Raw genomic sequence first — 15,958 nt, forward strand, 5'->3', positions numbered from 1 at the left:
GTGTGTGTGTGTGTGTGTGTGTATTTAATCCTGTGAGTGTGTGTGTGTGACTCTTTCAGCTGTACATTAGACTTGTCCACCCTCGCTAAGGAACACACCCATCGGTTAGAGCTGGCGTTGGAGGAGTCCCGGGGCTCTGTGGTGCTGCTGGTCACTCTGACAGCCTCCTCACACGTCTCCATCGCCGACCTGTCACTCACCCCGCTCGACGACCCCATCGAACGCAGGGAGATCATAGGCCGATATGTGAGTAACATTGTAGGTAAAGGGAGTACAACTTAGTCTATTCACCATTATGTTTGCCAACCTGCAAGCTCAGGGAAGACATCCGTTCAAAAAAGAGGATTTGGTTAAGTTTACAGGTCGCTAAGGGATATGGTGGTGTAGTGGTTGTAACCTAAAGCCTCTTTCTCTGACCACTGGATCCGTGTAGTACCTCTGTTTGACCAGAGAGTAGAGCAGTAGGACAGATCTCACACACAATGCTCATACACTCACACCACTCTCTCTCCAAAATGCTGGTTAGAATTAATATTCTGTCTTTCACTTTCTCTCCCTCTCTCCCAGGGCATGTTCCGGCCCCTGTCTAACCTGAAAGATGTGGGGATAGTTCAGGTCAAGGTGATGAGAGCTGAGGGCCTCATGGCTGCCGATGTCACAGGTAAGGTGTGTGTGTGTGTGTGTGTGTGTGTGTGTGTGTGTGTGTGTGTGTGTGTGTGTGTGTGTGTGTGTGTGTGTGTGTGTGTGTGTGTGTGTGTGTGTGTGTGTGTGTGTGTGTGTGTGTGCGCACGTGGAAGTCCGTGTGTGGAAGTGCATGTGTGGATGTGTGTGTGTGCATGTGTTTATAGTATAACTGCCTGCGTCTCTGTGTAGGTAAGAGTGATCCTTTCTGTGTTTTGGAGCTGAATAACGACCGGTTACAAACACACACCATCTACAAGAACCTCAACCCGGAATGGAACAAAGTCTTCACCTTGTAAGTGTCGACTTCTTTCTATCCCTCTATCGCTCCCTTTTTCCATCTATTTACAGTTTATCCATCTATCTATTCCTCTGTCTTTCCATCTTTATATACCTGCCTCTCTGCTCTTTCATCAATATATCCATCCCTCTTTTTATCCCTTGCTCTATTCCTTCTATTCCTCAGTCTCCAACCCAATACAGACTTTTGTCAGTAACAGCCTCCTCTGTTTCCCTCCCTCCCTCCCTGCCTTCCTATCCCAATCCTTCCCCCTCCTCTGCTCCCTCCCCCGTCCTCCTCTCCCTCTAATCCCCTCCTATTACTCCCTCCCTCTCTTTCTTTCTCCCCCCCTCCCCCTCCCCTCCTCCCTGTCAGTAATGTGAAGGACATCCACTCTGTGTTGGAGGTGACAGTGTTTGATGAAGACAGAGACAGGAGCGCTGACTTCTTGGGCAAAGTGGCCATCCCACTGTTACATGTGAGTGTGTGTGTGTGTGTGTGTGTGTGTGTGTGTGTGTGTGTGTGTGTGTGTGTGTGTGTGTGTGTGTGTGTGTGTGTGTGTGTGTGTGTGTGTGTGTGTGTGTGCCGCACACCTCCAGCACACGTATTTTTTAGGAATACAAAGAAACACACATAGCCTGCTCTCACCCTCTTTCACACTCCCTCCCTCCCTCGCACAGATCCAGAATGGAGAACAGAAGGGTTATGTATTGAAGAATAAGGAGATGACTGGACCAACTAAAGGACTCATCTACCTAGAGTCTGACGTCATCTATAGCACTGTGAGTTTACTCACCTCACCTTTTCTTTTCTAAACCATCCTTTGCTTCCTCTCGCCTGACATGTTCCTTCCACTCCTTTGGGGGTTGTGACTCATGTTGTCCTCAGGTGAAGGCAGGCTTGAGGACGATAGTTCCACCAGAGCAGAAGTACATTGAGGAAGAACCCAAAGTGTCTAAACACGTGAGTGTGCGAGTGTGTGTTTTACGGCCGGTGATGATGATGATGATGATGATGATGATGATGATGATGAAGACCCTGTGTTTTTCGTCTAGTTGCTCCAGCAGAACTTCAACCGAGTGAAGAGGTGCATCATGTTTGTGATAAACATTGGGACCTTCATTAACAGCTGCTTTGAGTGGGAGTCACCTCAGAGGAGCATCAGTGCCTTCCTGGTAGGAAACACACACACACACACACTTTGATATTAAGGTCTACGGGCCTCGTCCAATTAAAGTAATAAACTGTCTCTCTCTCTCCCTTTCAGTTCTTTGTGGTAGTAGTGTGGAACTTTGAGCTCTATATGGTGCCTGGGGCTCTGCTGCTGCTGTTGACGTGGAACTACTTCATCACTGCAGGCAGGGAGTCAGGAGACACGGTGAGTGCTGTGGTTCTGTGTAGTGTGTTTCTATAATGTTATCGTTTCTCTCAACAGTGCCTTCAGGAAGTACTCAGACCCCTTGACTTTTTCCACATTTTGTTACGTTACAGCTTTTTTCTTAAATGGATAAAAAAAAAAAATCCTTGTCAATCTACACACAATATTCCATGATGACAAAGCGAAAACAGGTTTTTAGAAATGTTTGCAAATGTATTAAAAATAAAAAACAGAAATTCCTTATTTACATACGTTTTCAGACCCTTTGCTATGAGACTCGAAATTGAGGTCAGGTGCATCCTGTTTCTATTGATCATCCTTGAGATGTTTCTACAACTTGATTGGAGTCCACCTGTGGTAAATTCAATTGATTGGACATGATTTGGAAAGGCACACACCTGTCTATATAAGGTCCCACAGCTGACAGTGCATGTCAGAGCAAAAACCAAGCCATGAGGTCAAAGGAATTTCTGCAGCATTGAAGGTCCCCAAGAACACAGTGGCCTCCATCATTCTTAAATGGAAGAAGTTTAGAACCAGGGAGGTGAGCAAGAACCTGATGGTCACTCTAACAGAGCTCCAGAGTTCCTCTGTGGAGATGGGAGAACCTTCCAGAAGGACAACCATCTCTGCCGCAATCCACCAATTAGGCCTTTATGGTAGAGTGGCCAGACAGAAGCCCTCCTCAGTAAAAGGCAAATGACAGCCTGCTTGGAGTTTGCCAAAAGTCACCTAAAGACTCGGAACATGAGAAACAAAATTATCTGATGAAACCAAGATTAAACTCTTTTGCCTGAATTCCAAGCGTCACGTCTGGAGGAAACCTGGCACCATCCCTACTGTGAAGCACGGTGGTGGTAACATCATGCTGTGGGGATGTTTTTCAGTGGCAGGGACTGGGAGACCAGTCAGGATCGAGGAAAAGATGAACAGAGCTAAGTACAGAGAGATCCTTGATGAAAACCTGCTCCAGGGCGCTCAGGACCTCAGACTGGGGCGAAGGTTCACCTTCCAACAGGACAACGAACCTAAGCACACAGCCAAGACAACATAGGAGTGGCTTCCGGACAAGTCTCTAAATGTCCTTGAGTGGCCCAGCCAGAGCCCGGACTTAAACCCGATCTAACATCTCTGGAGAGACTTGAAAAAAAGCTGTGCAACAATGCTCCTCATCCAACCTGACAGACATTGAGAGGATCTGCAGAGAAGAATGGGAGAAACTCCCCAAATACAGGTGTGCCAAGCTTGTAGCGTCATACCCAAGAAGACTCGGTGATGTAATCGCTGCCAAAGGTGCTTCAACAAAGTACTTAGTAAAGGGTCTGAATACTGTGATATTTTTTATTTTTTTATATAAATTAGCAAAGATATCTAAAAATCTGTTTTTGCTTTGTCATTATGGGGTATTGTGTGTAGCTTGAGGAAAAAAATATATTTAATCAATTTTAGAATAAGGCTGTAACGTAACAAAATGTGGAAAAAGTCAAGGGGTCTGAATACTTTCCAAAGGCACTGTATGTATAATGTCTCTCTCCTCCCTGTCCTGGCAATGTGGCCTACAACAGGTAGGGGAAGCCACGTTTGAGTGGGAGGAGGAGGAAGAGGAGAAAGATGACAAGGTAACATTTGACCTTCTCTTTAACCTTGTGTGCAACTGATGGAAAAACATTATTGTAAAAAATAAATACATGATTTTGTATTTTGTTGTTAGAAGCAACCTTTCCTGTCCCTGTAACATTTGCGTGCGTGTGTGTGTCCTGGCAGGATTCGGAGCGTAAGGGCTTCATGGATAAGCTGTATGCCCTCCAGGACGTGTGTGTCAGTGTACAGAGTGCCTTGGATGACGTGGCCTCCTATGGAGAGAGGATAAAGAAGTGAGTGAGTCTGTGTGTGTGTGTTTGTGTATCGCCTTTCGACAGCTACAGTTTGTGTGTGTGTGTGTGTGTGTGTGTGTCTTCACTAACATCTCTGTCTCTCTCTCTACAGTACATTTAACTGGACAGTGCCTTTCCTGAGTTGGCTGGCCATATCTGTTCTGTGTGTGGCTACAGTCCTCCTCTACCTCATCCCTCTGCGATACCTCGTGCTCGCCTGGGGTGAGTGTGTGTGTATGTGTGTGTCCCTTGCTCCTTGTGTGTCTCCTGTCTACAGAGCCTAAACTGAACATGGAGGCTAGCCTCAAGGAGGGGTGTAGCTAGTCAGCTCCTGGGGTTCTGACCATAACATCCCTATCATCGTCTCTAACCTGTTCTGACCAGTTTCTTCCCATCCACTCTTCTCAGGTGTGAATAAGTTTACTAAGAAGCTCAGGAATCCATACCTGATCGAAAACAATGAGGTGCTAGACTTCCTCTCTAGAGTCCCCTCAGACGTACAAATGGTAGGTGCTACTCGTGTGTGTTTGTGTGTGTGTGTGTGTGTGTGTGTGTGTGTGTGTGTGTGTGTGTGTGTGTGTGTGTGTGTGTGTGTGTGTGTGTGTGTGTGTGTGTGTGTGTGTGTGTGGACATGTTTAACTATACTTGTGGGGACCAGAAGTCCCCAAAAGAATAGTAAATGTGTCAGAGATTCCTAGCAGTGGGGGCTGGAGTCAGGTGCAGAGAGCAGAGGGTAAGTACAAACATCTTTATTTCTCCGGCACAAAACGGACACGCCAAAACCAGAGGGCGCGTAATAAGGAGGACCAGCCCAAACATTCAGGGCAAAACAGTCCTGGAGAAAAATAAGACGTATCCAGCACATCCAAACACAAACAGTGAAAATAATCCTGCACAAACCTGGGCGGGCCTAACAGGCTTAAATAAACACAAATCAAGAAACAAAACAGGGAACAGGTGAAACCAATAAGACCGAACAAACAGAAAAGGGATCAGCGGCGGCTAGTAGACCAGCGACGACGACCGCCGCCCGAACAGGCAGGGGAGCCACCTTCGGTAGGATTCGTGACAAAATGAACAACAATTTGACCAACTGGGGACATTTTGTTTGTACCCACAAGGTCAAATGCTATTTCTAGGGGGTTTAGGGTTAAGGTTAGAATTAGTGTTAGGGCTAGAATTAGAATTAGGGTTAGGTTTAGGGACTAGGGTTAAGGTTATGTTTTAGGGTTAGGGGTTAGGGAAAATAGGATTTTGAATGGGACTGAATTGTGTATCCCCACAAGGTTAGTTGTACAAGACTGTGTGTGTGTGTGTGTGTGTGTGTGTGTGTGTGTGTGTGTGTGTGTGTGTGCGCGCGCGCGTGCGTGTTTAACTCCGACTGTATTTGACAGATGCAGTATCGGGAGCTGAAGTTCGATCCAGGGCAGAGCCCCAGCAAACGAAAGAAGACCAACCTTGGCTAGACATACACACACACACACACTGGACTCTGTCTCAGAGGGATATTCAACTCTCCCATACTTTGTAAATAGGGTACGCAACTGTAAACATTGTAAAACAAATCGTATAGAGTTTTTTTATATTATGAATATTTCATCATTATGATTAAGACTAGTGCTAGTTTTATTTTGTATGTTTTAGTTATTGTGGAAGTCACAGCACAAAGGGAACACAGTGTATGTTTTTTTTTACTCCTTTTCTTTGTTTGGTCACAATATAATTTTATAAAACGGGTCCAAACATGTCTGAATTTTTAAAATGGAAATATTCCCTTCTGGAGACGTGTGTGCTTTCCTCCGACTAGATACCTGGATACCTGTGCAAGACCAACACAGGGACACACACTAGCATCCAGGACTAAGTTGCCAGTTATAAAAACTTTGTTTTTAATAAAGATTTATAAAGAGATATATACAAATATATGTACTGTATGTGTATAACGAAGAGTATGTATTTATATCAAAGAGCATATGTGTATGTACTGTGTATTTTTGTCAAATCAAATCAAAAAAATATTGATCACATACACATATTTAGCAGATGTTTTTGCGAGTATCGAAATGCTTGTATAACACAAAAAAATCCTGCAAAGTTGCTTAGGAGTTAGAAGCAGAGCTGCCATATCTATTGGCGCCATCTTGGCCCTAGTCTGAATTTCTGCAGGTTTGTTTTAACGTACAGAGAACGGTGAGTCTTCTTGTAGAACTCTTCTGTTTCTTTGGTCCAGACACATTTTTTATATGAGCATCTGCCATTGAATACCCCGAAGAACATGGCTGACGTTTTACATTCATTACACTCCCAACCAATTGTGCTATTTTGTTATTTTTGGGGCTTTTTGTGTAACTTATTTTTTTACTTATTGTGTACATAATGTTGCTGCTATCGTCTCTTATGACCAAAAATAACTTCTGGACATCAGAACAGCGATTACTCACCACAGACTGGAAGAAACTTTTTCCTTTAACGAGTCCAACGAGAACGATATCCTGCTTTCACTGGAACAGGCCCAGATCCACGCCTTTTGCGTGAAGAAAAGAGGCCGGAAAAGGGGCCTCAGATCGGGCATTCTTCTGAAAATCCGGAGGCGAGCGAGTAAACTCCCACTGCCTTCCATTTTTCTCGCTAACGTGCAATCATTGGACAATAAAATTGACGACCTACGATAAAGATTATCCTACCAAAGGGACATTAAAAACTGTAATATCTTATGTTTCACAGAGACGTGACTGAACGAAGATACGGACAATGTAGAACTAGCAGGATTTTACATGCACTGGCAGAACATAGACGCTACCTCTGGTAAAACGAGGGGTGTGTGTCTTTTTGTCAATAACAGCTGGTGCGCGATGTTTAATATTAAATAAGTCTTGAGGTAATGCTTGCCTGAGGTAGAGTACCTTATAATAAGCTGTAGACCGCACTATCTACCAAGAGAGTCCTCATCTGTATTATTCGTAGCCGTCTATTTACCACCACAAAATGAACCTGGCACTAAGACCGCTCTCAACCAACTCTGTAAGGCCATAAGCAAAGAAGAAAATGCTCACCCAGAAGCGGCGCTCCTAGTGGCCGGGGACTTTAATGCAGGCAAACAAATCAGTTTTACCAAATTTTTATCAGCATGTCACGTGTAACAAGGGGGGAAAAAAATCCTAGACCACCTTTACTCCACACAGAGATACATACAAAGCTCTCCCCCGCCCTCCATTTTGCAAATCTGACCATAATTCTATCCTCCTGATTCCTGCTTACAATCAAAAACTAAAGCAGGAAGTACCAGTGACTCGCTCAATACGGAAGTGGTCAGACGACGCTGATGCTACACTATAGGACTGTTTTCCTAGCACAGACTGGAATATGTTCCAGGATTCATCCAATGGCATTGAGGAATACACCACCTCAGTCATCGGCTTCATCAATAAGTGCATCGATGACTGTACGTACATATCCCAACCAGTAGCCATGGATTACAGGCAACATCCGCATCGAGCTAAAGGCTAGAGCTGCCGCTTTCAAGGAGCGGGAGACTAATCCGGACGCTTATAAGAAATCCTGCTATGCCCTCAGACGAACCATCAAACAAGCAAAGCATCAATACAGGATTAAGATTGAATCCTACTACACCGGATCAGAGGCTCATCAGATGTGGCAAGGCTTGAAAACTATTACGGACTACAAAGGGAAACCCAGACGCGAGCTGCCCGGTGACACGAGCCTACCAGATGAGCTAAATGCCTTTTATGCTTGCCTCGAGGAAAGCAACACTGAAGCATGCACGAGAGCACCAGCTGTTCGGTAGCTGATGTGAACAAAACCTTTAAACATGTCAACATTCACAAATCCGCTGGGCCAGATGGATTACCAGGACGTGTACTCAAAGCATGCGTGTGTCTTCACTGACATTTTCAACCTCTCCCTGACCGAGTCTGTAATACCTACATGTTTCAAGCAGACCACCATAGTCCCTGTGCCCAAGGAAGCGAAGGTAACCTGACTAAATTATTACCGCCCCGTGGCACGTCGGTAGCCATGAAGTGCTTTGAAAGGCTGGTCACAGCTCACATCAACAGCATCCTCCTGGACACCACAGACCCATAGTGCCCACGAAGCTCATTATTAAGCTAAGGACTCTGGGACTAAACACCTCCCTCTGCAACTGGATCCTGGACCTCCTGACAGGCCGCCCCCAGGTGGTAAGAGTAGGCAACAACACGTATGCAACGCTGCTTTTTAACACTGGGGCCCCTCAGGGGTGTGTACTTAGTCCCCTCCTGTATTCCCTGTTCTTCCACGACTGTGTGGCCAAACATGACTCCAACCCCATCATTAAGTTTGCTGACGACACAACAGTAGTAGGTCTGATCACCGACAACGATGAGACGGCCTATAGGGAGGAGGTCAGAGAGCTAGCAGTGTGGTGCCAGGACAACAATGTCTCCCTCAATGTGAGCAAGACAAAGGAGCTGATCGTGGACTACAGTAAAAGGCGGGCCGAACAGGCCCCCATTAACATACACGGGGCTGTAGTGGAGCGGGTCGAGAGTTTCAAGTTCCTTGGTGTACACATCACCAACGAACTATCATGTCCAACCATACCAAGACAGTCGTGAAGAGGGCACGACAAAACCTTTTTCCCCCTCAGATTTGGCATGGGTCCCCAGAACCTCAAAAGGTTCTACGGCTGCACCATCGAGAGCATCCTGACCGGCATCTGACCATAAGGCGCTTCAGAGGATAGTGCGAACTGCCCAATACATCACTGGGGCCAAGCTTCCTGCCATCCAGGACCTATATATAATAGGCGGTGTCAGAGGAAAGCCCATAAAATTGTCAGAGACTCCAACCACCCAAGTTATAGACTCGTTTTCTCTGCTACCGCATGGCAAGCGGTACTGGAGCACCACATTTAGGACCAAAGGGCTCCTCAACAGCTTCTACCCCCAAGCCATAAGACTGCTGAACAATTCATAAAATCTCCACTGGAAAATGTACATTGACCCCCCGCCCCCCCCCCCCTTTTGTACACTTGCTGTTTGTTTGTTACCAATGCATAGCCACTTCGCCCCCACCTACATGTACAGATTACCTCAACTAGCTTGCACCCTTGCACACGGACTCAGTACCGGTGCCCCCTGTATATAGTCTCGTTATTCTTATTGTGTTACTTTTATTATTACTTTTTATTTTAGTCTACTTGGTAAATATTTTATTCTTCTTGAACTGCACTGTTGGTTAAGGGCTTGTAAGTAAGCATTTCATGGTAAAGTCTACACTTGTTGTATTCGGCGCATGTGACAAATAAAATTTGATTTGATTTGACTGAACTTGGACTGCTAGCAGAATAATCTAGGAAGTCAATGCATTCTAGCTTAGAATGCTAAAGATTATTTTACAATGTCATTGTCTTGCATGAATCTGAACCTGTGAGAAAGTGCATTTATGTATGTGATATGTGGAGTGCATATTCATTGTGTGTGTTGCATGAGTGTGTGTCGCATCCTGAAGTCAGTACAAAGGCTTGTTGATAGTGTATTTGCATTTATCCCAAGAATAGTGTTTTTCTTTAACATCAACTTCATCAAAGGTTTCTTCCTGGTTCTCATGTGATTTACCTGATCAGGATTTTACCTGTGATGTGTGTGTTTATAAACATTCATTGGCTGATCAGGGTTTGAATGTGAACTGACAGTGTGCTCTTATCTGAGAACACGTTCGTGAAAGGTTTATGACCACAGGTTTACCATAGAGTGAGGTCACTGCACGTTGGTGCTGTCCACAAAAAGTACCTGATGAAATGAAGAGGACAGAGACGCACATCTGGAAAAGTATATTCTTTGTTTAAATAAGAAATCATTAGAAGAACAACAGCCGCAGGTTTATAACATGAGCTCTGGGTCGGCTGAAGCCAAAATCATGAGATCATCCTCTGATAATCTTGATTAATGTAAAATACATTTGTGATGTTTTATTTTCTGTCTCTGTCTGCATAGACCATGTTCATAAATGATTGTTGTACCGCTGTGACTGTTAATGCTTGATGCTGAAGGAATTCTGTATGTTCTGCCTGATACAGTATATAAAGACCATGTAACTGGAGCTAAAATAATTTGTATAGAGAGTCTTACTGTGGGTGTGCTCAGAGGCGGAAGGATCATGGGAAGATTTCCCGCTATGGGGTAGCGCTACGTGCGCAGAGCCATAATCTAAATATATGGCTCTGGGTGAGCTGCTCTCTCTGCTTCATAAACCACGTTTACATCTACAGTTGTTATGCGAGTAAAGTCATCATGACAGCTGTGATGGAAACAGGTTGTTTCGGTAGAATTTTATAAATGCAGAGAGATCATGTGTTCTTTCGACATGGTGGGATCTTTTTTTGTCGGTAAAGTTAATTATTGAAGAAATGGCGATGGAAACGCCTTTATGCGCAAGTATTGCAAGATGGCGACCGACAGAGATGGTTGCCTCGCTTACAGTTCTTAGGAAACTGTGCAGTATTTCGTTTTTTTAATGTATTATTTCTTACATTGTTAGCCCAGAAAATTGTTATTACAGTTATTACATACAGCAGGGAATAACTATTGGATATAAGAGCGATATCAACTTACCAACATTATGACCAGGAATGCAACTTTCCCGAAGTGGATCCTTTGTTCTGACCACCACCCAGGACATTGGATCCAATCCCAGAGGCCGACCCAAAAAAAGTCGCCGCAGAAGAGGTAGACGGAGCGGCCTCCTGGTCAGACTTCGAAGGCGTGCACACCACCCACCGCTTACGAGTATATTAATATTACTCGCCAATGTCCAGTCTCTAGACAACAAGGTGGATGAAATTAGGGCAAGGGTTGACTTCCAGAGAGACATCAGAGATTGTAACATTCTCTGTTTCACAGAAACATGGCTCTCTCGGGATATGTTGTCGGAGTCAGCCACCGGGTTTCTTCATGCGTCACGCCGACATAAATAAACCTCTCTGGGAAGAAGAGGGACAGGGGTGTATGCTTCATGATTAACGACTCATGGTGTAATCATAACAACATGCAGGAACTCAAGTCCTTCTGTTCACCTGATCTAGAATTCCTTACAATCAAATGCAGACCATATTATCTCCCAAAATAATTCTCGTCAGTTATTGTCACAGCTGTGTGTATCTCCCCTCAAGCAGATACCACAACGGCCCTCAAGGAACTTCACTGGACTCTATGTAAACTGAAAACCATATATCCTGAGGCTGCATTTATTGTAGCTGGGGATTTTAACAAAGCAAATTTGAGAACAAGGCTACCTAAATTCTATCAGCAGCACTCACGCGGGCAATACACTGGACCACTGCTACTCTAACTTCCACGATGCATACATGGCCCTTTCTTGCCCTCTCTTCGGCAAATCTGACCACAATTCCATTTTGCTTCTACCGTCCTATAGGCAGAAACTCAAACAGGATGTACCCATGACTAGAACCATTCAACGCTGGTCTGACCAATCGGAATCCGCGCTTCAAGATTGTTTTGATCACGCGGACTGGGAAATGTTCTGGCAGCCTCAGAGAATAACATTGATTTATACGCTGACTCAGTGAGTGAGGTTATAAGAAAGTGCATTGGAGATGTTGTACCCACTGTGACTATTAAAACCTACCCTAACCAGAAACCGTGGATAGATGGCGGCATTCGCGCAAAACTGAAAGCGCGAACCACCGCATTTAACCATGGAAAGATGACTGGGAATATGGCCAAATATAAACATTGTAGTTATTCCCTCCGCAAGGCAATCAAACAAGCAAAATGTCGGTATAGGGACAAAGTGGAGTCGCAATTCAATGGCTCAGACATGAGGCCTATGTGCCAGGGTCTACAAGCAATTACGGACTACAAAAAGAAAACCAGCCACGTCATGGACACCGACGTCTTGCTTCCAGACAAATTAAACACCTTATTTGCCCGCTTTGAGGATAATACAGTGTCACTGACGCGGCCCGCTACCAAGGACTGCGGGCCCCCCCACCTTTTCTGTGGCCAACGTAAGTAACACATTAACAGGTGTTAACCCTCGCAAGGCTGCTGGCCCAGACGGCAATAACGACGAAAGCCTACAGGGAGGAGGTGAGAACACTCGGAGTGTGGTGTCAGGAAAACAACCTCTCACCCAATGTCAACAAAACAAAGGAGATGATCGTGGACTGCAGGAAACAGTAGAGGGACCACCCCCTATCCACATCGACGGGACAGTAGCGGAGAAGGTGGAAAGTTTTAACCTCTTGGGGCTAGGTGGGACGCTAGCGTGCCACCCGTGGTGCACTCCATCAACAGCAGGTGCATTTCAAGAGCGGCAAATTTGAATCCAAATAAATGTCAAAATTCAAATTTTTCAAATATACAACTATTTTACACCAATTGAAAGATAAACATCTCCTTAATCTAACCACGTTTTACGATTTCAAAAAGGTTTTACGGCGAAAGCATAAATTTAGAGTATGTTAGGACAGTACATTTACAAGAGTTGTGTGTAATGTTTTGTCAATTCAAAGACGGTCACCAAAACCAATAAAACCAGCTAAAATGATGCACTAACCTTTTACAATCTCCATCAGATGACACTCCTAGGACATTATGTTAGACAATGCATGCATTTTTAGTTCTATCAAGTTCATATTTATATCCAAAAACAGCGTTTTACTATGGCATTGATGTTGAGGAAATCGTTTCCCTCCAATAACCGGCAGTCAAGTCAGCGTAACAAATTAAATAATTAAAATTAGAAAACATTGGTAAAATATTATATTGTCATTTAAAGAATTATAGATTTACATCTCTTGAACGCAATCAACTTGCCAGATTTAAAAATAACCTTACTGGGAAATCACACTTTGCAATTATCTGAGCACTGCGCCCAGAAAAATACGCGTTGCGATACAGACTAGACGTCATGTTGGGGAGATCTAAAATCGAAAATACTATGTAAATAATCCATTACCTTTGATTCTCTTCATCAGATGTCACTTCCAGGTATCACAGGTCCATAACGAATGTAGTTTTGTTCAAAAAAGCTCATCATTTATGTCCAAAAATCTCCGTCTCGTTAGCACATGATGTAAGCCAGCCGGACTTCTCGTCATGAACGAGGGGAAAAAATATATTTCCGTTCGTTCAAACATGTCAAACGTTGTATAGCATAAATCATTAGGGCCTTTTTAACCAGAACATGAATAATATTCAAGGTGGACGAATGCATACTCTTTTATAACGTATTGGAACGAGGGTACCCAACATGAACTCGCGCGCCAGGTGTCTAATGGGACATCATCTTTCCATGGCTCTTGTTCGGTCAGATCTCCCTCCAGAAGACTCAAAACACTTTGTAAAGGCTGGTGACATCTAGTGGAAGCAATAGGAAGTGCCAAAATATTCCTAAACCCCTGTGTTTTTCAATGGGATAGGTTTAAAGTCAATACAACACATCAGGTATCCACTTCCTGTCAGAAAATGTCTCAGGGTTTTGCCTGCCAAATGAGTTCTGTTATACTCACAGACACCATTCAAACAGTTTTGGAAACTTTAGAGTGTTTTCTATCCATATATAATAAGTATATGCATATTCTAGTTACTGGGTAGGATTAGTAACCAGATTAAATCGGGTACATTTTTTTTATCCAGACGTGCAAATGCTGCCCCCTAGACCCAACAGGTTAAGTTCCTCGGGGTACACATCACAGAGAAACTGAAATAGTCCACCCACACAGACAGTGTAGTGAAGAAGGCGCAACAGTGCCTCTTCAACCTCAGGAGACTGAAGAAATGTGGATTGTCACATAAAACCCAGACAAACAGATGCACAGTTGAGAGCATCCTGTCGGGCTGTATCACCGCCTGGTACGGCAACTGCACCACCCTCAAACGCAAGGCTCTCCAGAGGGTCGTGCGGTCTGCACAACGCATCACCGGGGGCAAACTACCTGCCCTCCAGGACACCGACAGCCCCCGATGTCACAGGAAGGCCAAAAAGACCATCAAAGACAACAACCACCCGAGCCACTGCCTGTTCACCCCGCTATCATCCAGAAGGCGAGGTCAGTACAGATGCATCAAAGCTGGGACCGAGAAACTGAAAAACAGCTTCTATCTCAAGGCCATCAGACTGTTAAACAGCAATCACTAACTCAGAGAGGCTGCTGCCTACATACAGACTCAAATCATCGGGTACTTTAATAAACGGATCACTAGTCACTTTAAATAATGGCACTTTAATAATGTTTACATATATTACATTACTCATCTCATATGTACACTACCATTCAAAAGTTTGGGGTCACTTAGAAATGTCCTTGTTTTTTAAAGAAAAGCCTTTTTTTTTGGTCCATTAAAATAACATCAAATTGATCAGAAATACAGTGTAGACATTGTTAATGTTGTAAATGACTATTGTAGCTGGAAATGGCAGATTTTTTATGGAAAATCTACATAGGCATACAGAGGCCCATTATAAGCAACCATCAGTACTGTTTTCCAATGGCACGTTGTGTTAGCTAATCCAAATGTATCATTTTAAAAGGCCAATTGATCATTAGAAAACCAAACCCTTTTGCAATTATGTTAGCACAGCTGAAAACTGTTGTTCTGATTAAAGAAGCAATAAAAACTGGCCTTCTTTACACTAGTTGTGTATCTGGAGCATCAGCATTTGTGGGTTCGATTACAGGCTCAAAATGACCAGAAACAAAGAACTTTCTTCTGAAACTTGTCAGTCTTTTCTTGTTCTGACAAATGAAGGCTATTCCATGCGAGAAATTGCCAAGAAACTGAAGATCTCGTACAACGCTGTGTCTTTTTTTATATTCGAATGAAAATATGTTGCCAATTGAATGGAAACCTAGTTATACACACAACAAAATGTGTTTCTAAATAGTACCAGATAGGGGTTCTTTGGGTTGTAACCACAGCGGAACCCTTTTTGGTGCTATATAGAACCCTTTTTTGAAGGTTCAATAAAGAACCATGCTCATAAGGTTCTAAATGGAACCTGCATGGTGCTATAAAGAAACATTTCCTAAGGTTCTATTGTATAAAGAACCATTAAAAAAGGTTCTATATAGCACCAAAAAGGGTTCCGCTATGGCTACAACCTTTTTTGGGGTTATATAGAACCCTTTTTTTATTGTCCTTCATATAACCTTTATGGAGAATGGTTCTATAAAGAACATTTATCAGGTTTTTTTTAAATTCTTGTCAGCCATATTATATTGTTAAAATTCCACAGTGTTTTTTTGTTGATTGGCAAATTGAATCAAGTGAATTACCTCTGGAACAGCTGGGGGTCCCTGAGGAGAGCATTGGGAACCACTGACTGATTTAGTCAACCATTCTAAATTGACACAAGGTACTGTCAGTGGCCATAGACATATACTAGGTAATGGTATAACATAACCCAGTCTGGATTTTTAAAATAGAAAGACTCCCTTCTGGAGACGTGTGTGCTTTCCTCCGACTAGATACCTGGATACCTGTACAAGACCAGCACAGGGACACACTAGCCTCCAGGACTAAGTTGCCAGTTATAAAAACAAAGTTTTTAATAAAGGTTTCTACAGAGATATATATAAATGTATGTACTGTATGTGTATAATGAAGAGTATGTATTTATATCAAAGAGCATGTACATATGCTTGTCAAATCAAATCCCCAAAATATTGGTCGCATACACATATTTAGCAGATGTTATTGCGGGTGTAGCGAAATGCTT

General features: G+C 43.6%; 1 protein-coding gene across 5 annotated transcripts in view; it reads left to right on the forward strand.

Moving 5' to 3' along the window:
* The window catches only part of LOC106563084 (multiple C2 and transmembrane domain-containing protein 1), a 48,262-nt gene extending 42,138 nt beyond the window's left edge, over positions 1–6,124 (forward strand). For all 5 annotated transcript variants that reach the window (XM_014128308.2, XM_014128307.2, XM_045689894.1 and 2 more), the window contains exons 9-21: positions 60–246; positions 568–661; positions 874–976; positions 1,337–1,439; positions 1,642–1,743; positions 1,850–1,924; positions 2,017–2,136; positions 2,229–2,339; positions 3,905–3,958; positions 4,104–4,213; positions 4,326–4,435; positions 4,622–4,719; positions 5,608–6,124. In XM_014128308.2, coding sequence (XP_013983783.1) covers positions 60–246; positions 568–661; positions 874–976; positions 1,337–1,439; positions 1,642–1,743; positions 1,850–1,924; positions 2,017–2,136; positions 2,229–2,339; positions 3,905–3,958; positions 4,104–4,213; positions 4,326–4,435; positions 4,622–4,719; positions 5,608–5,679 — 1,339 coding nt within the window. In that variant the 3' untranslated portion in view covers positions 5,680–6,124. The remainder of the gene's footprint in view (positions 1–59; positions 247–567; positions 662–873; positions 977–1,336; positions 1,440–1,641; positions 1,744–1,849; positions 1,925–2,016; positions 2,137–2,228; positions 2,340–3,904; positions 3,959–4,103; positions 4,214–4,325; positions 4,436–4,621; positions 4,720–5,607) is intronic.
* Positions 6,125–15,958: the final 9,834 nt, after the last annotated feature.

The sequence above is a fragment of the Salmo salar genome, chromosome ssa11 (assembly GCF_905237065.1).
Source record: "Salmo salar chromosome ssa11, Ssal_v3.1, whole genome shotgun sequence".
NCBI classification, from domain to species: Eukaryota; Metazoa; Chordata; class Actinopteri; order Salmoniformes; family Salmonidae; genus Salmo; species Salmo salar.